At 38.2% G+C, this 23,574-nt stretch overlaps 1 protein-coding gene across 4 annotated transcripts; it reads right to left on the minus strand.

Moving 5' to 3' along the window:
• Nucleotides 1–702: 702 nt before the first annotated feature.
• Nucleotides 703–20,270, minus strand: LOC145787069 (uncharacterized). Of its 4 annotated transcripts, none has more exons than XM_082598781.1 (22): nucleotides 20,088–20,270; nucleotides 12,225–12,351; nucleotides 11,993–12,069; nucleotides 11,484–11,561; nucleotides 11,251–11,376; nucleotides 9,890–10,067; nucleotides 9,757–9,804; nucleotides 9,625–9,648; nucleotides 9,214–9,243; nucleotides 8,813–8,827; nucleotides 8,407–8,427; nucleotides 8,118–8,171; nucleotides 7,948–7,992; nucleotides 7,696–7,737; nucleotides 7,268–7,306; nucleotides 6,243–6,557; nucleotides 5,949–5,996; nucleotides 5,461–5,557; nucleotides 5,072–5,169; nucleotides 4,818–4,919; nucleotides 4,420–4,507; nucleotides 703–1,824 (listed from the first exon to the last, which is right to left on the minus strand). In XM_082598781.1, exons 1-21 carry the CDS (start codon nucleotides 20,088–20,090, stop codon nucleotides 4,437–4,439), a joined length of 1,638 nt encoding a protein of 545 aa, XP_082454907.1. In that variant the 5' UTR covers nucleotides 20,091–20,270; the 3' UTR covers nucleotides 703–1,824; nucleotides 4,420–4,436. The 4 variants fall into 4 exon arrangements, with proteins under 4 accessions (XP_082454907.1, XP_082454908.1, XP_082454910.1 ...); XM_082598782.1 differs by having other exon boundaries at nucleotides 4,410–4,507; XM_082598784.1 differs by lacking the exon at nucleotides 6,243–6,557 and having other exon boundaries at nucleotides 5,949–5,993.
• Nucleotides 20,271–23,574: the final 3,304 nt, after the last annotated feature.

Below are 23,574 nucleotides of genomic sequence, written 5' to 3' on the forward strand. Positions count from 1 at the left end.
CCCTCGAAGGCGTTACGTAATATTTGAACGTTCCCTTACCCCATATTACGGTATCAAAAACGAGACCATCGCAAGACCAGAGCCTCAAACAACCCTGGCTCTAGCCAACCATCCTGCAGTAGAAGCTTCACCGCACAGATAGGCCTCATCAGCCATCTCCGCACTCATGAAACCTACACTAAGGTCCTTTTCTGTTAATGAGCGGTCTTTCTGGCGCCGCCAGCACTACGGTACCGCACTTACTATAGAACAGCGAGCATTTTGTTTGGCTAATTATACTAGTGCAGCCATCAAGACTTTTATTAAAAACACGTGTTTCGCACCACTAATTGATCTCAAACGCTGCTTTTGTATGCCAAATGAGCTTCTTTCCGTGGACTGCGAGCGAATAGCGCGCTACTTTATGACAACTTTCCTACAGGTACCTGAAGAAGTCCGATGCGTGACCGGCATTTTTAGAAAAATGCACATTTTTAACATTTCTGCTTTAACCCTGCGGTCATATTGTTGAACTTCATTGTAAATCATTTCATATAAGTATCACATCGAGATCGCCTCAAGTAATTTTCTAACTGAAACTTAAGAAAAAAGCGTGCGAATGTGAACACAAACTGCCTCTTGAACCTGCACTGTACATCAAAGCAACTGTCTGAACAAATGAACTAAAATTTATTACACAAGAACTGTCAAGTCACTGTCTTTTTGAACTGCTTCACTTTCATACACTCAAGCATCTTGACCTCAATAAACAGTAAGTTACTGCTCCAATCTATTTCTTTGGGAATGCCTCGTCTTTGCTGAAACTACTTCACCAATATTGGTCTTTCTTTTCTTCCAAGAGGAAATAGCAAGTCCTACAAAACTTGATGTTTATTGATTCCAAACCGGGTGCCAGATTTCATTGATGGCAAATAAAACATTGAATGCAAATGAATTTTTTTCACATAAAAAGGTTAGCTGTGAATCATTGAGGCATACCTGCAAGGAATCTGGTTATGTTCAACAAACACGATAACACAACGGAAATACACGATCGTGTTTAACAATGCTCTGCCATCCTCTATTAGGGTGCAAGTACAGCTTCTTCTCGACAGTTCCTCCAAAAGGTCGAAGCAAAATGACGTCTTCACCGGCAGTTCATGTTGCTAGGCAAAAGCACATACAAGTGACGATAAGTTAAATGCGGTATCAAATTGGGATAAACGAAACGGCCGGTGGTTACTGTACAGTGTACATGCAGAAAAATATAAGCTGCACAACCTGAAAACCTACACCAAAAATTCATTAATATTCTATGAGCTGAATGCGAGCTGCTTTCCTGCCGCGTCCTTGCTGAGCTGTAAAGATTAATTGACTTTCAGAACAGAAAATTTAAACGACAGCTACACCTGGACGTTTTACCACACGTCCACGAATCTTAACATAAATTGGGGACACACTTAGGCTACACAATGCATGAAGCTGTTGACAACGGTCAGTGATTTGAGATCGAACTGAATTGTTAAAGAGAAATCCTGCAAACCTACATTTTCCACAGGAAATCTTGAACGTGTCTTCTTACTAAACCATTGCTTTCAATCTGTTTAAAACGTCAGCTGTCGCGTCTGTGTTTCGAGTTGAATCGTCATCATTGTTATCACTTCCTCACTGTGACCGGCTTTAATTGACGGGAAAATTTTAACTTGATCGATCTTTCTGTGATGCTTTTGCTCTTCTCTGATCAATTACCGATGGTAAGCAAGCGCACACTCTGACTCAAAAGTCTCAATAGTTCATGATATGACACATATTTACATGGTTTCGGGTGATTGCTCGTCTGACTGCCTGCAAAAATAAGTGAGGGGGTTGAAAATTACTTGCGTGATTGGGAGGCAACTGCCTTCAGCTACTTATTTGGGTAAGGGGGGGGGGGGGGGGGGGGGGGGCTACAAATGGCGCTGTTGATAAAAACTTTGCAAAGCTCACACATGTAGCTACGACACGCAAGTTCAGTTGTTTCATTAAAAAATAGTGGACTGTTGCACTGTAGTGGACAAGAGCAAGAATAGATCAAAAAATGAAATTGGATTGAAAAACGCCAAAGTTTGACACCATATTCGCACTCATGCAGAAATAACTTGAGCTTTTCTCTTTTTCAATTTTGTTTGCAGACCTTTACAAACTTATAAAGGGAATAGTTTAAACAACATACAGATTAGGAGCTGTAAGTAAAATTTGGTAAGCACTTTAACATGAAGATATCCAATTCAACCACGAAGCTACGCTATTCATGATGTCGTCAAGGTTGCGTTTCTAGGAAAAACAAAGAAAAACGCAAATCGTAGCTAAATTAAGTCTGACTTGGCGCAGAGAGTTAGGGTAATGGAATCATTTCATTCACTGCTATTGCTCTTCTTCTGTAACTACCAAAGTTCAAAGTAATAATCAACTCTCTGGCCGAATGCTGGAATGGTCACAATTGAACGGTTCTGATTCATACATCACGGACAACGTAACATCTGATTGGTTCGTGATTGAATTGAATATCTTCATGCTAAAGTTTTCACATGATTTAACAGCAAATTGATAGGGTTACTTGTTGGCAGGTAATTTTTAATTGTTGGATAATTGATGTGCTCCTGCTATTCCGTAAGACTTAAATTGAGGGTGATTATTGATCAAGGGCGACAATTAATGAAGCCATATTATATTACAATTTTGGTAGAGAGGTGACTTTCTTTAACCATAGACAGATAAAACCAAGCAACCACACGGCATTTAACATCATACAATTAGAGTGAACATAAAACTATAAACTACGAACGTTTTCGGCCATACGGCCACTCACTTTCATTCTTGTGCATTTCGTTTTTTCAATTCATTGTGTAAATCAGTTATTTTCAATGTAGTGTAGATGTTATTGCAAACTCAGTTATTTTCGTTACCTGAAAAGGGCTAGCTTGTATGGCCGAAAACGTTCGTAGTTTATAGTTTTATGTTCACTCTAATTGTATGATGTTAAATGCCGTGTGGTTGCTTGGTTTTATCTGTCATATTATATTGTTCGAGAAAATACGGTAACAGAGGAGCTGGAGCAGTAGTATAAAAGAGCTCCGGAGCTGGAGCAGTTTCATTTTTCTGCCGGCTCTAAAGCCCTGATTTGAACAACCCTAAATCAAGCATTAATTGGTATGGTAGATTACTGTTTATGCAAACAGTGGCAAAAAATTTTTGTTTGTCCAATTTCGAAATTATGGTTCACATCTTGATGGCAGAGCTACATTGTGTGAACTTGCAAAGCTATCTGGGCTAGGTTTTCAACCCTGAAGGCTGCCAGTCATTGTTAAATTCTGTAGCCTTTCTTTACAAGATGTTCCTTCCCGACAGCTTGCGAACGATCCGAGAAAAAAACAAAACAAAAAAAAACGAAATCATTTGACTAACATGTATAAATCTCAGGCTGTTGAAATTTTCCAACCACGTTCATAAGCAAATGACATTGGTATGATCCATTGATCCTAGTGATTTCTCCACTCATCATAGAAACAATTTTCTTGAATTTTCAAAACTATGACGTGGTAAGTGAATTTCAATTCCAGAATACTTTTATAAGTGATGTTTAATCAAATGATTTCCGAAGGCAGAACATTGGGGAAGATGGGAAATGCTCTGGGGAAGGAACATAGCTGTTGAACTGAGAGATGACAATCAACTGTAAATGCTTGAATTGCGCATTTGCTGCGTTATCACTTATTGCAAGAAAATCAAAAAAACATTTATGCTCAAATACTTCACCTTACCAACGCACTGCGCTGTTTTAAAGTCTGAAAAGTGCAAAAAACACAAACTACTTAATCAACTGTGAGAGGGCAGCTAATTATGAAAATACGGTGCAACTATGCACAAGAAAACTTTTTTCTTACAGAACTAATTTTCTAGAAGATAAAATCTTAGTCTAACCACATAATGCACTTGCAATGAAACTACTGATCAAACTGTGATAGACAGCGATGCGCATCATCATGTTGTTGCGTCACGTTCTTTAGATTTATATTAGTTGTTCGAAACATGAATGTGACAGGATTTCGTTTAGACTTTCAAGTTACAGTATATTCAAATCAACAAACTTCAAATTATGCTTCAAACCTACCCTGCAAACTCTCATATAAAACCGGGCACAAAGAAAGAGAGTTCAAAACAACTGGTGTACTATCAAACCAGAAGACGCTGCATCTATAACAAGTCCAGCGTTCCTCGCCACCCTCATCGCGACCACACCTCAGAACAAACAAAGTGCAATGTTTTTCTGACGAGCATTCTGCGTTTTCCTCTCTGACAAAACTTGAAAGAAAAAACGGAATCCTGCTTTTTGCAAGAACATGATGACACAAGTCTCTCTAACGCTCCTCCTTGCTTGCGATGCAACTCACTTATACTTACAAGACCGAACCGCCCGATTAGTAGCGCGAACTTGAGGTATAAGCCCCGGAGCTTCCGGTAGGCGCTGAGCTGGAACTCTGGTAGGATCCTGCGCAAAAATAAAAACAATGAGCAAAGCCAGAAATCTCACTTTAATAAACATCTCTTGACAAACCGCTACTACCACAGCGAACCTACAGCATCAGGCTACAACAGGTCGTTTGTATCTACACTGGTGAAATATTTCACAGAAGATTTCAATGTATTTAATTTAATAAAGTTTATATACTGTACAATAAGCCTTCGTGTCCACGTCCTTGTACGACAAGTTTACCGAAAGCAAAAACGTGAGCTCTTACCAACGCCCTTTTGAGCGCGGTTGAAGAAGTATCTGTTAGTTAACTATCAATCTAACTTACCATACGGGGCTGCTGATCTTGATGAACTGTACGAGCTGCTTTTCATCGGACCATAGCTACTGCTGCTGTTCATGTACGATGAATATTCGTAGCCATTGCTGCCTGTCAGAAACAAAAGGGTATTACGTCATTAGGATTGCGTTCGAAATTTCTGAAAATTTGATGTTGTAAAACAAATTAAAGTAACGAGGCGGCTCAAGATGGCTGCTGTGATTAAGTTAGTCCAGTAAGCAAAACTAACAAACTAAAAGTACCTTCAGTTTTGGGTCGTGCATAAGAGTCATACTCGGGAGCAGTGGCTGCCGAACTTCTTTGGTATGGATCGCGAACGTCGCGACTGTCACGAACATCCCTGAAGACAAAGGGTGTTATCATTTATTTAATTGATTATCTTGAACTTAAGGTCGAATCCAGGCTTGCGCCAAGTGGTTGTATATTTAGAATAAGCGGACAAGAAGGCAAGGAAGCCAATGTTTAAGTCCACCTTCAGGTATGCCGCTAAGTGTCCTGCCAAAGACACAGCCACATGCTCATGAGCGGTGTTGAGCCGGCGCCCTTTCGAGTGCCGTTTCAGGGCTCTCACCACTTGGCCATGTGACCGGCGAGCTTTAGGTAAAAACAGTCAACATAGCCGAAACCTTACCTCTCATGAGAAGCGCTAGATGGCAAATGTGAGCTTGCATATGCTCGTTCTCTGTCAGATGAGCTTGGTGGTAATGCTGTTGCCCGGTCTCTTTCTCCTAAAAGAACACATGAATTCTGTTCAAACGAAAACTATATTTAGCGTGTCTGAACTAAGAATTTTCTTCGTCAAACAAAGTAGTTCAGGCAACACGTTTTATTGCTTTAGATTGAAATGTCCCATACACGGCTTCACTCCTTGGTAATTGCCAACTAGTGACTACATGAAGTGATGGAATATGCATTGGCCAGGTCGATAATTTCAATCACAGTTCATCATTGATGTACATGTGGTATGAAACTATACAAGGTTATTGTTTGATGCTGCAGCTCAGACTACGCCAATGAAGGACGCTCCTACGCCGCACAGGCAGAGCCGGGAAGCGTTCATCTCCTCCCAGAGTACCCTGCATCATAATGCAGTTTATCAATACAATTTTAAAGCATTACCTTCTCTGGGTGGATAGCTGTCATACGCCGGTCTGTCACTGTAAGCTGCTGCAAAATAAAGCCACAGATGATCACATGTTGCTAGTCTGAAATACAATCACAGCAAAAATTACAGTAGAGATTACACAAAATTAGTGCAACAATTACAAGTAACTTGGAAAACCACAAGCCGAACTGTGATAGATTGAAAATAAATCATGATTGCCTGCTCTGTACAAAAACTATTTATATATAAGTCTAAAAGTCAATTACAAAAATTTTACTAGCCTGAAATGCTTTCTCCAACTAACCAACCTGGAGTTTGTCTGGAACCGGGCGCGATATAAACTCTAGATCTGCATTCTGTTGTACTGATCAACACGGGTTCCTTATAGGAAACAATTGGAGATGTGCCATTGCTGGTGGAATGCTGTTGCTGTCTACTAAAGCTGTCTGGTGCTGGCAGAGCAAGTCTCCCTGGAACGGGTTCCGGCGTGGAGGATTTACTGCTATAAGAGCCCTGTCCATAGCTGCAGCGATACGGGTAGAACGAGTAATAACTCATGTCACTACTTCTCTTTCTATACGGAGCGACCATTGATCTGTAGCTGCTACAACTTCTGCTACTGCCTAAAATAAAACCATCAAAAGTAAGCTTGTTTAACTTAGGTAAGTATGAAATGCCTTCCGTGGATAAATACACGAATGCTCGAGTTTTAATCATCCTATTTTGCCTTTGTGAGTTAATTATAAAGACCTGATTTGATGGAAGACATCTAAGCTGAGATGCGGATTCAGCGTTTAATCACAATAAATTATTTTATTTATCAACTGTGTCAGAAAAATTGAGTTGACCAACTGTAGTTGCAAGTTTTCATTAAAACTCAAGAATTGTTGAGAAATATTGCCATGAAAAAAATTACGTGAACAGTCGACAGACAAGCAGAGAGAGCGGGTTTGAGATATCAGTTGCAATACTCAGTAAAGTGGACAGTTTGCTTTTAATTTGAACATGATCTAAGCGCTGTGCATTGGGTTTTGACATGTCGAGAGTGCTCTATTTGTTTACGACACATGACACGTAAAAATTCCTACCGTCTGTTTCCGAGCAACTCAGTCTCACAACTTGGTAGCTTGTTTATATTTAGAGCTAGCAGTTTACACTTTAATATCTGCAACTCAATATCTTATGCCAAAGCACATCACTTGACATAAATTAATGCGAATATTCAAGACTTCCATACTATACTGCTTTCTGTTTTTCTTAAACTAACTATACCTCCTCAGTTAAAATGCAATTAGGCTAAAATCGACAATATAACATCATATATAACACGTACCTTCACGTCGATAATAATCTGACGAGCTTCGAGAATAATCTGAAAAGCAGAAGACATGACGATTAAGAGATCACAAAAAGAGGAAGTATTACAATGCAAATTCTTTGTGCTGTATGAAATGTCCCATACACGGCTTCACTCCTTGGTAATTGCCAACTAGTGACTACATGAAGTGATGGAATATGCATTGGCCAGGTCGATAATTCCAATCACAGTTCATCATTGATGTACATGTGGAATGAAACTATACAAGGTTATTGTTTGATGCTGCAGCTCAGACTACGCCAATGAAGGACGCTCCTACGCCACACAGGCAGAGCCGGGAAGCGTTCATCTCCTCCCAGGGTACCTTGCATCACAATGGAAATGAAATCGTTGAGCATTACATAGCAATACTGCATAAAAATTGTCAAATAGCGGATACATACCAGCAGATCGAGAGCTATAGTCCCTGTATTCGCGGTACCGATCTGTAAAACACATGATAAATTTTTACGCAAAACATCTACGAACACGCAACTTCAAAACCACATGACGTGCCGCAACGTAAAACTGTCAAACAAAAAAGCCTAATAACATTATGCAGCCTAAAAATACATATCATGTGCTATTATAGCAGTAACCTAGCAGTAACAATGAGCAACAAATTGAGCAAATAAAGTCTGCAATTAACAACTCACCGTATTCGCTGGCGTATTCACGGGGTGGTGGATATCGGTCGTAATCTAAAACAATGAATTGAACATGATAAACAAAACGAAGCCTTTTCATTTCACCCAAGCTTCCTTATACAAATTTCCAAACTTAAATTAACAGCAAAAGCACCACAAACGTTTTCTAGCAATGTTACCTCGACTTGAAGGAGGTGGGTATCGATCATAGCTTGGCGGGTACCGGTCGTAACCTGCAGCAGAAAAGCGAACTCAAAGGGTTGCCATAACTAACCTAGTCACTATCATACACTGAAGTCACATTTTAACAAAATGTAAAGTTGATTTAAATAATCTGAACACAAGGAAATTAGTGCCTCAAACTTTTTTTTTACGTAAAAATTTAATTATTTTTTTCAGATTAGTCTAGATTTATCATAAGTTGCATTTGTAGTTTTGCATTCACTAGTCAAAATCGAATAAACTTACTGCTCGGCGGATAACGATCGTCTGCAACAATAAATAGTCCAAGTTAGGGGAATAAACCACCAGAATATCAAGCAGAACCAATGAGAAAAGAATTTGGGACTGAGGCAAATAAGGTGCCCAGATCTTCAACACAAGTAGTAAAAGCCAGTTTTTATCAGACGAACAGAAACGTGTCCAATGAACCCCCTGTCAACACTACTGATATCCAGATGAACGTAACCCTCACAATTACATATGTCTACTTCTTAAATTTTAGACAATGATTTTACTTGCACAACAATAATATCAAAATTATCTAGATTGATTTACAGAGCCGAAAGTTGTAGACTATCAAGTTGGATGGGTAACGTTAACTTTAAGCGGAAAAATTAAAATTTCTCCACCTAACAATACAATTCATACTCACAATGACGATCCATCACTGCAAAATAAAAAATCGGTCTATGGTTATTTTTGAATTTAACTTACAAATTTTAATTGCAATATAAACACAAAGTTTGAAAATCTTTTAGAATAATGAAATGTCCCATACACGGCTTCACTCTTTGGTAATTGCCAACTAGTGACTACATGAAGTGATGGAATATGCATTGGCCAGGTCGATAATTTCAATCACAGTTCATCATTGATGTACATGTGGAATGAAACTATACAAGGTTATTGTTTGATGCTGCAGCTCAGACTACGCCAATGAAGGACGCTCCTACGCCACACAGACAGAGCCGGGAAGCGTTCATCTCCTCCCAGGATACCTTGCATCAAATTGAAAACGTGCTATTAAAACATGTCACATCATGAGCAACTTACTTGGAGGAGGGTAGCGATCGTACATGTGTGCTGCAAGAAAAATATTCATGTCAAAAATGTGCTAAGCACCATTCCACCACGCACCAAAACTTGACAATCAATCTTGAACTTAAAATGAACACACTCGACGTCCCCTTGGAGTAGGAGTGAAAGTGTTGTCCAGAGCTATTCAATTATTATCTCTCATTTAAGAAAAGTCCCATATAGCATCATAAAAACATACAAAAATCTGAAGATGTTTGGATGTAGGTGGCGTGGACAGCGTAAGGCGGCCACTGAGTTGGCACAAACATGGCGATTTTCGACATGACAAGGAACCAGCCAGACTGAGAGGGTTACATGTGAAAAGTTGCACAGCAATAAGTTGTAGAAAATGAAGTACGCGAGTTTAAGTCATGCTCAGGTACTCACCAGGTGGGGGAGACCTTCTGTACTCTGTAAACAAAAGAAAAGGATAAGTAAAGTTTGCAAGAACACGTTTGAAAAACGAATAAACTATCGACTACGCTGAAAGCGATACATTAATAAAAAGCAGCGCAATACCTCGGTCGCGATCTCTTCCATACTCAGGTGGTGGTGGGCCTCTGTCTCCTGAAAATAAATACACAAAAAAAAATTAACGAGATATTTAACCACAGGAAAGAAAGTTCTGCAACTTAGTGAAACTGCTCATTACCGGCAGGCTTTGGTTTGTACTTGTCTAATTCATTTTTCGGCAAAGCTTTGCGAACTTCACAATTGTGATTGTTAATGTTGTGGTATCTTTGATTAACGATCTTATCGACTGGATCATGATCGGCAAATGTGACAAATGCAAAACCACGCTTCTTCCTCGTTTCACGATCCTCCATAACCTACGAAAAACATGAAATCAGACTATCAGACTAAACAACAAATAAAAAATGTCATATTTTCAACTGGCAATCACATGTTCTTTTAAAATGGATGCTGACCATGAAGCAATGTATCTACTTATTTGAATAGCCTATAGCTTGCCAGACGACAAAATCTGTTATTTGTACATTGATTCAACGTCTGCAGACGTTGAACTTGAATCAATGTAAAAATGACGAATTTTGTTGTCTGGGTTCGTTCAAAATAAGTGTTTTACATCAAAACAACATTTTTCATGATTAACAATAGAGGTTAATGAGATAAAGTCTCAACGAAAAAAGACAGTTGCCAAATACCGTTTGACATAATAGATGAAGTTAAAACCTAAGTGGCAGTTTAGAATAAACCTGGGTTTCGGCGTTACATGACCTGGAATTCATTTGGTTACTTCCTCCGTTAGAAGTTATAATATAGAACGTACCATATCACTAGGGATGTTTCCGGTGTCATAAATATGATTTAAGATCTTAGTGGTTAGGTCTAAACCCCACGCATCTAAAGCTTCGATAATTTCAACTATAAAAAAAAACGATATTGCGGAATAAAATACAAAATTCTCTAAATAAACAGAAGGTATCGTTGGATTTGGAATTTTATAATAGTTGAGGATTCTAATATATTCTAAGTTTGCATACAGACGGTGATGTAGGATACCGTACATGTCGATTTTATGTGAGCAAACATTTCAATTTAATAGTTCAAACATTTTAATTTATTTTTCTTTGTCGGAATGCAAAAGAAACAATATTGTGGAATAAAATACAATTCATAACTGTAGCCGAATAGTAGCAGACCCTGCTTTTTTACACTCTTTACTAAACTTGTGTCACATGACATTTTAGCAGCCCTATGATTAAAGGGTCTGCTACTATTCGGCTAGTCCGATTCGGCTGCAGTCTTCGGCTGGTTCGTTGGATTTACTTAAGGATTATGGTTGGATTTTCAAAAATTTGACGAATAAGGAACTAGCCGAGAAAGACTGTACCCGAATAGGGAATTAGCCGAATCGGACTAGCTGAAACGGGCCATTCCGATGATAAAAAGCACTTTCAAATCTGAAATAAATAGATAATTTATATTTTAAATAAGCACAATGTCTATGCCATTAAAATATATAAAAACTGCTTGGACGAAATAACTCACTTCAACCATGTCAACAGCTCCAAACTTTTTGAAATATTCACGAAGATGTGTGTCTTCTGTGTCCTCTTTGATACCACCAACAAATATCTTTTTGACAGTGGCATGAGCACCAGGCTTTTCCGAATCCTAGAAAAAAGACCAATCACAATGCATGTAAGACTAAGATGTCAGTTAAATGCAACACACAACTAAGTTCCCAGAAAAACAACCTCATTGGTAATATTATATCATACCTCTCTAGAAACAGCACGTTTTGGAGTAACTGTTCGTCCATCCAACTTATGAGGCCTTTCATTCATTACTTTGTCAACCTGCAAAATCATAAATAATTTGGCACATGCACTTTTTAGGCAAGCCGAAAAGAAAATTTAAATGCCTTCATAAACAAAAAGTTATGTTAATTATATTGTCCTATACACGGCTTCACTCCTTGGTAATTGCCAACTAGTGACTACATGAAGTGATGGAATATGCATTGGCCAGGTCGATAATTTCAATCACAGTTCATCATTGATGTACATGTGGAATGAAACTATACAAGGTTATTGTTTGATGCTGCAGCTCAGACTACGCCAATGAAGGACGCTCCTACGCCGCACAGGCAGAGCCGGAAAGCGTTCATCTCCTCCCAGGGTACCTTGCAACCAAGACAAAATTAAGCTGACGAAACAGAATCATTGCATCCAACAATGTGTCAGAGGAAATTAAGTTAGCCAAAGCAAAAGTTTTACACAACACTTACCATATATATCTTTTGAAAAGTTACAAAGCCAAAACCTCTGGATTTTTTAGTTTTTGGATCTTTCATGACAATGCAGTCTGAAAACAATAGCATGATCTTTATGAAATAGTACAGCTACCAGTACTATAAAACAATTCAATTTCAAAAAAGCCTTTAAAATTAGCAGGGACAATTAACTAATCACACTTTGCAAAACTTTAAATTAACCGATGTAAAGCACAGTGTGTCTTACCAGTAACTTCACCATATTGACCAAAATATTCCCGCAAACTTTCATCGGTTGTGTCAAAACTAAGACCACCAATGAAAAGCTTCCTCTGTTGCTCTGGTTCATGAGCAGCTTCACTACCATTTGCATCCTGAAAATCAAGACACCGCATCTTATGTTTGCACGACAGACATATAACTTAAGGTCATTGGATTTACAATACACACATGCCAATTTCAGACAGGTTGAATTTTTTATAGCCTGCTACACCTATATACAACGTTGAAGTAATGTTTCACACATAGTACAAAGATTTGTTATAATTTTATCAGCATTAAACTGAAGTTAAATAACCTCTTTTAACTTGGGCTTCTAGCTGAAATAACATTTTAAAGTAGGGTGCAGTATAAAAGATTTTTATGATAACTATAGCCCAGAGGTCACCAAACTACAGCCCGCGGCCGGAACCTGCCCGCAAACTGATTTTATCCGGCCCGCCACGTGCTGCGGAAATAACAGCTGCACTACAACTGTTAAGGAAAAAAAAGTTAACAACTTTTTGTAAAGGACTGACGTTGTGTTGAGAAAATTTGGAAAGATGTAATGTTTTTTCAAGAGCACGGTGCCCTGTAGCTGTGTACCACAGCAGGGGATAACTTTTCCAGCAACTATTCGATTTTCATCATAGCTTTGCTATTCCACTGCTGACTTTGTTATTTATTGTGCTCAATTCAAGTCAATGGAGATTTTAAATAGTTGTAGCCTAATTTATATCTTTTCGCAATTTGCATCCGGCCTGCAGCTGTTAATCTCGCAGCAATCCGGCTCTCAGAAAAAAAGTTTAGTGACCCCTGCTATAGCCTATTGCCAAGATATGCTTTTATGTAGTGTCTGTTATGCCCTATTTATTATTCATATATACATATATCCTGTGCCACAAAAATAGTCAGAAAAAGACAAAATAGGTTGCATCCCACTTGTTCACTAAAGCACGACATATTTTTTCTTGCTTTTTCTTGTTTTAGCAAAAAAAGCTACATTTAAAACCTCTGAACTCGAGAAACTTTCACACGAATGTCTGTGAGACTGCATTGGTCTCAAATTTCAAAAGGAGTCGGTTCGATACTATCGGAAGCTAATGATGGGCAAAATAGAATACTGAATAACCGGTTGTGAAGCCTAACCGGTTTTAAAATGCATATAAAATCGGATAATTGAAACTGCTTTAACGATCGACTTTGTACTACTCCGTTTGTTCGCAACGAATTCGCTGCAGCGAAAGTAGAATTGTTTATCAATTTAGTGCGACATGGCGTAGGAAAAATGGATGAGTTTCATTGTTCGCATTAACCCATTTATGCCTAGCGTCCTATATGTAGGACACCTACTCAAATTAAAATTTTTCTTCACACGTTCAGTTTTTAGATTTAGATGAAGTCAAAATACGTTTATGAGTGTTTTTGCAGCCTATATCACAACTTTTTTTTAAAAATTGCTTGTTTTGTTCAGACTTGACATTATTTTCAATTTTCCGGATTTTGCTTATTCTGAAATTTTGAAGGTACATGTCAAATTATATCAATAAATCCGCATATGCAAATAAGCTTCCAAAAATATTTGTCATTGTCTTTATTTGTTATGTATCAACATATTTTACAGCAAATGTTTAAATTTAATTAGCAGCAAAATTTTCGAGAAAATTGATTCAAAAGATTGGTGTCCTATATATAGGTCGCCAGGCACACATGTTAGCAAAATGAAGCAAAAGCGACAATCAATTCCCAAGCATCAAGTGGTATCAAACAAAGATTCCCTATGATTTCTACGCTGTATAACAAAGTAGTTGTGTTTGTTTTTAGAACAATAACATAATTATCGTAATTTACTGAAATTTTTGATAATATTTTAGTTTTCTCTTGGCGTTTTTACATGGAGGTCATCTTGACGTAGGCGAATTCGGCCTCAAAGCGATTTCGATCCGCTAAATGACTTATTTCAGTGATGTGTTGCTTTGTTAATTCTCATCTTCGTATTTTGTGAACTTTCATTTCAATAAAATGCTCGATGACAAGAGATTTCCCATTTATCACTTTGAGCAATAACGATTAGGCCTACGCATTACGCACAAGAAACTTGCAAAATTTGATATCGGATTTGCCTAGCGTCCTATATGTAGGACGGTCTTTTTCTTGACCAGTACTAACATAATTAAGAAAAATTTAATTGTGAAATGTATTTTTAGGTTATGCAGGCCTCGAAATTCACGGCGGACATGTCCGCCGTCACAGCATGTAATGTCCGCGGGAAGCACCATCTAGATCGGTCATATTTGTCCGCCGAGAAATAACACAGGAACTAGCGATACAAATCGTCATTGCATAGCACTAACAATTGTTGCAAGAATATAATTTGCGCTGGGAATGCGAAATTATCGCATTGCCATAGCGCACATCTAGAAAAAGTTAATACTGTATCGGTGAATCCCTTAGCTTTCATTCGAGAAGAAAAACTTTCGATTTTTACGTTGCTTTAACGATTGATGACATTGAATCAGCGTAACAAAGGTGGATTCTTCCCTAAGAACGGGTGGGAGTACCGGTACTTCTACACTAATCACGCGCAACAGTTCAAGTCTTATGTCACAATGTCTGGCTTTGATCTCTGACCGAGTAATATTGATAAGGCAAGGTTGGTTACAAAGTTAGATTATACGAGAAGGCTACTACAGCAAGATGCAGCAAAACTTAAGTTTTGGTATTACAGTAAGAATGAAACGGCCCAGGGAAAATTCTGAAAGTGAGAATGAGGGCGATGAATCTACTACTAGGAAATTTAGTGGTGATAGACGCATATAACATATTAAAGGAACAACGAATGTAAGGATTAGTTCTGTCAATAATCACAACACATCGTTTACCCCACAAGCCATTAATTTCCGATCATCAAGGCCCTCGACAATATGAGTGACAAAAAAAAAATCAAAATGAAGAGGTTGTTTGAAATTGCATATTTTATCGCTAAACAAGAGTGCGCATTTACGCTCTTCCCTCAATTAACCAGTCTGGAGAAAAGACATGGAGTAGATCTCGGTATTACGTATTTTAACGGCAAGCAATGACCGCGTGGAGATTGGCGCACGTCTTTGAAGGGCGATACTATAGAAGCTCTCATGCGCATATGCCTGGAAGGCCCCGACTGCGCTGATTATAATCCCGAGCCTGCCGTGATCTCGTGAAATACTGATGCTATTTTGGAGAGGCAACCGCATCACGGAGAGGGCAAAAAATAATTGCGCTTTTTCTAATGTTTTGTTTATTCTTTTCGTCACTTTCGCTCACATGACACGCAAAAATAAACCTAAAGAAAAAAGCGTAGTGAAGCTTTGCACATCAAAAAATAGTAGCGTTACGCGTTAGTGTAGAAGTTTTAAGTATTTAAGTATGACGATCGACGTTAAAACTGGTGTGTCCGCCGTGAGACTTAATTTGTCCGCCGAGATAGCTGCTCAGACCGGACACGTTTGTCAGCCGTTAACAAAAACGAATTTCGAGGCCTGTTATGATTATGCAATACTTAAATTTTTAAATTTTTGTTTAAGTACTTTCACTTTCGGCACAAATGGGTTTAAAGAGATCTTTCTTGTCAAGCGCTTTGTAGTCCTCACAATCTTGCGGAAGTACTTACGGGTGCGTATCCGTCGGGTAGTTAGCTTTGTCTTAGCTGAAGATGAATCAGCAAATTTAGCTTCCCCACCTTCAGAAATAGCTACCTATCTCAGTACCGTACATCAGGTTGTTAAAAGCATCCACTACATCTGTTGAAAACGCTTGTTTGGTAAATTGGTTTGAAAGCAAACACAAACCAATTTTCTTGTTTATATCAGTTAGTTTCAAAATATTTTTGTGTACCTGCCACATCTGCTTCTTCAGAGAGGTGTTTTTAAGTGCAGGTTTAACTGCCATCAAGTTGAGATCCCATTTGACTGGTGAAAATTTTGAAAGCCTAAATTTGTTACACTGCAATAAGCAATTTTGGTGATGTTCATTGTTTTTGCAAACTCATAAAAATGTGTCGATGGTAAAAAAACTGTCAATTATTCTAGAATAGATAGGTATCTGTATTCTATATTCGGTTTCAGTATTCTAGAATAGCTAATTATTCTATTTTGCCCATCCCTACCAGAAGCGTTATTTTACAACTAAATATCCTGCTAAAAAACAAACCTAATTTTACCTACATTTAAATGGACAATAAAACTTGAACATCTGGCAGCACTACTTTCAAGGGACGACATTTGTGGCATTCGATTTTATGCACTCTATTTTTACTGTTAACTAATGAGTAAGTTTGGAGTGAAGAAATTAACAATAATTTATTAAAAAAAAATAGTTTTATTACATGAATTATTTGAGAGCTTAATTTTGCCGTTTTCTGAATGAGGCCACCTTCATACGTTAATTAAACCATGCACAACTTCGTTTCGCACTTGGTGCTATGGATGCATAAAAAGATGCGATGCCTACATAATATGTTGACATGCCTAAGTGTATAATTGAGGCCGGATGCAATCTATTTTGCCCCCTGAACACTTCGTACCCCATTTCAAATCCTGAAATCGGGATATGAAGTGTTCTTTGCCAAGAGGATTTTGTGTAAAGTTAGGGGTGCGGGTCTGCTACTATTCGGTAAGTCTGATTCGGTGAGTTCCTAACCTCTAACCCTAAAACGGCAATGATAATTAGGCTACAGTACCCAATAATTAAAAAAAAAATTGAAAAAATCCTCCGTTAAGGGATCGGACTCACCGAAACGAGCCATTCCGTAGGGGTGCAACCTAGTTCGTACCCTGAAAAGATTGAGAGAGAAAAATTTAAAAAAGCCGAAGTCGCTGATTGCAGTTTCTGTTTTTCTGCAAGCATTTTAAAATTTCTGGTAATGATCCTAAGAGTTTGCCGAAGTCACTGATCGCAGTTTCCGCAAACATTTTAAAAGGGTTAGAGTTTATTGTTAGAATAAGATCGAGAGAAAAAATGAAAAAAAAAACAAAGTTGCTGATCGCAGTTTTCACAAACATTTTAAAAGGGTGAGGGTTAGGAAAAGATCGAAAGAAAAAATTAAAAAAGCCAAAGTTGCTAATCGGAGTTTTCGCAAACAAACAGAAAAGATCAAGAGAAAAAAATAGAACAAAGCCTAACTCGCTGATCGCAGTTTCCTTTTTTCCGCAGTTTCTGCAAACATTTTAAAATTTTTGGTAATAATCATAAGAGTTTGCCGAAGTCGCTGATTCAGCAAACATTTAAAAGGGTTAGGGTTGAGATCGGAGTTTCCGCAAACATTTTAAAATTTCAGGTAATGATCCTGAGAGTTTACGTTTGTTTGCGAAAACTGCGATAAGCGACTTCGGCTTTGTGCTATTTTTTCTCTTGCTCTTTTCAGAGGGAAAATTTTAAAATGTTTGCGGAAACTGCGATTAGCGACTTCGGCTTTTTTTAAATCATTTCTCTCAATCTTTTCAGGGTACGAACTGTTCAGGGTACTAACTAGGTTGCATCCTAATGTTAATAATATAATATATGCGAAAATGAGTAAAAATTGATCTCAAGAAAAAAAGATGCAAGCGTTATCAGAAAATTTGGTTAAGTCGTCTTATAATGATTGCTTTTTGACAAAAACATTTCATTTTTTGTGAGTGACTGAAGCACCGCTGAGTACTTGCAAAAAATCAGATGGAAACATTTATTAATGAAAAACTGTCGGTGTCCGCAGGCTGGTGAAACCACTGTACAAAATATTAACAGACTGTTATTCACGCAATATGCTGGCACAAAAACAAAATAGCTAACTTTCCAGGGTAGTAAACTTAAAGTGCGGGAAACCGGCTCAGCTTTACGCTTACAACGGCATGAAAAAGAAGCTTTACAAAGCCATCAATTACCCAATAAAAAGCAGTTTTTAGATTCGATTCTGGATGGATTCGAATCTTACGGTAAGGATTCAAAATTCTACTTTGGGTATCCGTACTTAGGATGCAACCTTATTAACCCACAAAACGAAACTGCAGCTGGCTTTAGGCTAGTCTGATTTATAATCTTCATATGGTCGCAACTTCACACATTCTTAAACAATTTTATAATTTTGGTATCAAAATGACGGCCATTAAATTTTCTTTACAATCTTGACGTGTAGTGTATTTAGGCCCTAAGCTTGTGTGGATTACTTTTTAAAATATGGGTCTGGAGAGCAAACAATTTGCTGCCTACTTTTGAAAGCGCAGAAAACTTTTTTTGAAAGTGAGTAGCAAGCGCAGACAGAGCGAAAAGGTTCGCTTTGCCCGTCACACAATTGGATCATTGCGCTGTTAATTTACACTAGGCTAATATTTTAACAATCTAATTGTGATATATCCACTTCTACAAATAATTTGTTAATTTTTCTCTTGTTGCCGACCCCCTTTGATTTTTTCTAGTTGCGCCGCTGCTTTCTACAACATGTATTTTTCCTTCGGCCTGGATTTCAATGTCTTAAATCACAAGTTTTTGTCTTTAACAGCTGGGCTATACACTTTTCTTAAATCACGAAACGGAGTTTCTGCTTAACCCTAACTTTTAAATTCTTGCGGAAACTCTGATTAGCGACTTCGGCTTTTTATGCGATTAAATTTTAAAAGTTAGGTTTAAGCAGAAACCCCGATCTGTATTAGAGATGCAGCGAACCCAAAATTTTTATCCGCACCGCAACTGACTCATCTATCCGCGCACCGCACCGCACACCGCAATTTATCTGGAACTTTGACACTGCACCGCACCGCACACCGCAAATTACAAAATTAAAAAAAAATATTTTAACGAGTTATTATTTAGAAAGTCAATTGTAGGAAAAAGCATCCATGGCATATAACTGGTAACCTAGTACGGTACCAATACAGTTGTGCACTAATTGGCCAGGCTAACCAGATCATATTCTCTTATCAGCAATGCATCTAAGTTCTAAGACATAATACAAACTAAGACAAATAGAATGTTCCTGGATCCAGTATCAGGACTTTTGAACACTTTTTGTAAACAATAATGCAATTATAATGCCAGTGGCTATATGAACTACACACACAAGAGTAAAACTTATAGCCTGAACTCACTGGGCTAACTGATATAGTAAATAATGCGGTAGTTGCGCTAGGCCTATAGCCTGGTAACTGAGCTTATCAGCTAGGCTACTAACCAAAAACATTCGTACAGCTTCCCTGACAAGCAAGCCCTAAAACCCTGTCAACTGCAAGCCATTTGCAATTTGCATTTGCATAGCTTTCCATCTTAGGGTTTCCGAAGGGAAAAATAACTGATCCGTGTTTCCAATTTAAATTTGAAGTTTCATAGCTGATTCTTGAAAAGTTGAAAGTTTACGTTTACGAAAGTTTAATTTCTTGAAAGTTTACGTTTACGAAAAATTAATTTCTTGAAAGTTTACGCGGCAAGCGGCGCGGCTTTGTCATTTCAACCTTCCACGCGGCGCGGCACGCGGCGAAAAAGTCAAAAGCGGCCGCGTACGCGGCGCGGCTTGCATCACTAATCTGTATGCTATTTTGGCTTTTTTAATTTTTTTCTCCATTTTTTCAGGGTACGAATTACGTTGCATCCGTACCCTCTGATAACACTCAGTAAGTACTGGAAAATTAATCACTGCAATGTATAAAACCAAACAAAAATATTAACACATTGGTGGCTGACTTTGGAGACCTTTTTGTATCATGCTGCCATCCCTGTTGTGCAAACTGTTTGCCATTTGTGTTTGTACATATATTTCTCGCCCACAAATAACATGAATACCGCACCATTTATATCTAGCAACATCCACCTGTATGAAGCATAAAAACATATAAGTCGCACTTACCATAATAGTACTTTATGATGACTGCTTGAAACCTTCTGTATCAATCCAGCTGATTGCTTTTATGGCCAACAAACGAAAATAATAGTATGTGACAACTAGACTTGTTTTTTTTTTAATTGAAGTCACACTATCAGTTACATCAATTACGCTACTAAGTTAAATATCACAAGATGTTCTATTCAGTTCTTCTGAAAAGTGACAATTGTGTAAAAGACCACCATGGATTTAGATTAAATGAATACTAACAATATGCAATAATGCAAACACAGATTTTGACACTCAAAGAAACCAGCTCCATTTTATCGAAGTTGAAAAGACTCACGTGACCACAGGAATCTCGTGTCCACAAGAAATACATGAAACGGGATGAATTTATAACATTTTTTGAAATAACTGTAAGGGTTTTTTTCAGCAACAAATATAATCGGTACAAATATATTCAACAACAGACAGGAAGCAGCGAAAGACTATATTAGTCATCGAGTCAGCTGCTTCTCGTGTTTTTAATGTGACAAATGTAAAGCATCGGCATAACGTTGCAAACAAGATAAGCATAATCAAAAAATAAAGAGCCCAAAATGTAGATACTAAACTCATGTTCAGCAAACAAACGTTTCGAAAACTATACTGTCTTCATCTTCAGTGTTATAAATGTAAGCAATCCCTGATGCCGCATAGATTTAAATTGAATTGCGGCTGACGTCACAAAGACTCATCAACAAGCTATTATGAAAGTAAAAAACGTAATAGAAGTCAGGTTTTTTCATGAAATGATGCGTAACAGAAGTCAGTATTTTACGATAAGACTTTACGAAAAAACAAATTACGATTTACTGGATCAACGAAATGGGTTGGACAAGTCAGAATAAGTGCTATACGGTATATCAGTTCAACAATTAAATAAATATAATGGTGCAGATGCCAAGTCCAAGTTCAATTGCGGAGATTTTTCTTTGATGAATAACGTTTCCAGAATTTTCAATTTCCTTGAGTCCTCCACTCTCCCTAGTATTTCAACTTCTTCAAAATTAATCTTGTGGTCTGCATTGGTGCGCAAATGGTTTGCAACCTCAGATTCTTTTGAATTTTGATGATCCGGTTTGTGTTCTAAAATTCTTGTGTATAGATTCCTTTTTGTTTCTCCAATATAATTTGCTCCACACGAACAAGACAGTTGGTACACTAAACACAGTTGGTACACTAAACACTACACAAGACAGTTAGTGTACCAACTGTCTTGTTCGTGTGGAGCAAATTATATTGGAGAAACAAAAAGGAATCTATACACAAGAATTTTAGAACACAAATAGTGTAGGCTACCAACTGTCTTGTTCGTGTGGAGCAAATTATATTGGAGAAACAAAAAGGAATAAATACACAAGAATTTTAGAACACAAACCGGATCATCAAAATTCAAAAGAATCTGAGGTTGCAAACCATTTGCGCACCAATGCAGACCACAAGATTAATTTTGAAGAAGTTGAAATACTATAGGGAGAGTGGAGGACTTAAGGAAATTGAAAATTCTGGAAACGTTATTCATCAAAGAAAAATCTCCGCAATTGAACTTGGACTTGGCATCTGCACCATTATATTTATTTAATCGTTGAACTGATATACCGTATAGCACTTATTCTGACTTGTCAAACCCATTTCGTTGATCCAGTAAATTGTAATTTGTTTTTTCGTAAAGTCTTATCGTAAAATACTGACTTCTGTTACGCATCATTTCATGAAAAAACCTGACTTCTATTACGTTTTTTACTTTCATAATAGCTTGTTGATGAGTCTTTGTGACGTCAGCCGCAATTCAATTTAAATCTATGCGGCATCAGGGATTGCTTACATTTATAACAATGAAGATGAAGACAGTATAGTTTTCGAAACGTTTGTTTGCTGAACATGAGTTTAGTATCTACATTTTGGGCTCTTTATTTTTTGATTAGATTAACCAGGCGTTCCAACCATTTTGCTCCTAAGATAAGCATAAGTTCCGCAAAAATGTAAACCAAAAAGTGGATTTCTGTGGTTTCATTGTAACATCAAAAAATATCATCATCATGAAAAAATATCATGTCCTACAAAATTAAGTTAGTTTAAGAAGAAAAAAACACCTATGCAAAAACAACAACTGTTAACTGCTAGCATAAAGGACGAAGCAAAAACACTAAAAGTACGGTAGGCCTATCTTTATAAATTCATGCTTTAACAAAATCAGTCAGTTTATAGACCGACTTGAGTACAGTTAATAAGATTGCAGTCGTTAATAAGTAGGCTAGTACGTAGCACAAGTTCGTGAGTAGTAAGCCTATACGTAGCCTATAGTACTAACAATGTTCAATCCGAAGTAATCGTCAATGTTGTAACAATAAAAACAGTCACGGACCAAGTTCATTCATATAATAAATTGTTAGTTTTTTCGTGAAAGTTTAAATACTCGTAGCCCCAGTTAGTTTTGAAGGTAAATCATGGTAAATCATTCCATATTTTTGGGCCTAAGAATTTCAAACTGCCTTGACCCTTTCTTGAGCTGACACTACCCGCACAACAACGTGTCGTTGGTCCAACGTTAGACCATCGGAAACGTTCCGTGGGCCCTCCGTTGGTTTCCGACGTTGGCGCGTAACAAATTTGGCCAGCGGGCCACCTTGGGCGAATCGTCAGTCACAAAAATCGGTTGGTTAAACGTCGATCCCCCGGTGGCACACTGTTGGCCAACCCTTTCCCAACCATTTGCCACTTGCGACCAACCTGCGACCAAACGCTTTCGTTGGTTCGACGTGGGATCCACGACGCAATTTACAACTGTCCTCACTGTGGCAAAAAAAGGCTTGGCTAATTGTAGACCCAACGTTGATGCACTGTTGGCCAACCCTTTTCCGACCATTTGCCACCTGCCACCAACCTGCGACCAAACGCTTTCGTTGGTTCGACGTGGGATCCACGACGCAATTTACAACTGTCCTCACTGTGGCAAAAAAAGGCTTGGCTAATTGTAGACCCAACGTTGATGCACTGTTGGCCAACCCTTTTCCGACCATTTGCCACCTGCCACCAACCTGACGACCAAACGCTTTCGTTGGTTCGACGTGGGATCCACGACGCAATTTACAACTGTCCTCACTGTGGCAAAAAAAGGCTTGGCTAATTGTAGACCCAACGTTGATGCACTGTTGGCCAACCCTTTTCCGACCATTTGCCACCTGCCACCAACCTGACGACCAAACGCTTTCGTCGGTTCGACGTGGAATCCACGGCGCAATTTACAACTATCCTCACTGTGGCGAAAAAAGGCTTGGCTAATCGTAGACCCAACGTTGATGCACTGTTGGCCAACCCTTTCCCGACCATTTGTCACCTACGACCAAACGCTTTCGTCGGTTCGACGTGGAATCCACGACGCAATTTACAACTATCCTCAGTGTGGCAAAAAAAATGCTTGGCTAATCGTAGACCCAACGTTGATGCACTGTTGGCCAACCTGACG

This window comes from Aplidium turbinatum, chromosome 18 (genome assembly GCF_918807975.1).
Source record: "Aplidium turbinatum chromosome 18, kaAplTurb1.1, whole genome shotgun sequence".
NCBI classification, from domain to species: domain Eukaryota; kingdom Metazoa; phylum Chordata; class Ascidiacea; order Aplousobranchia; family Polyclinidae; genus Aplidium; species Aplidium turbinatum.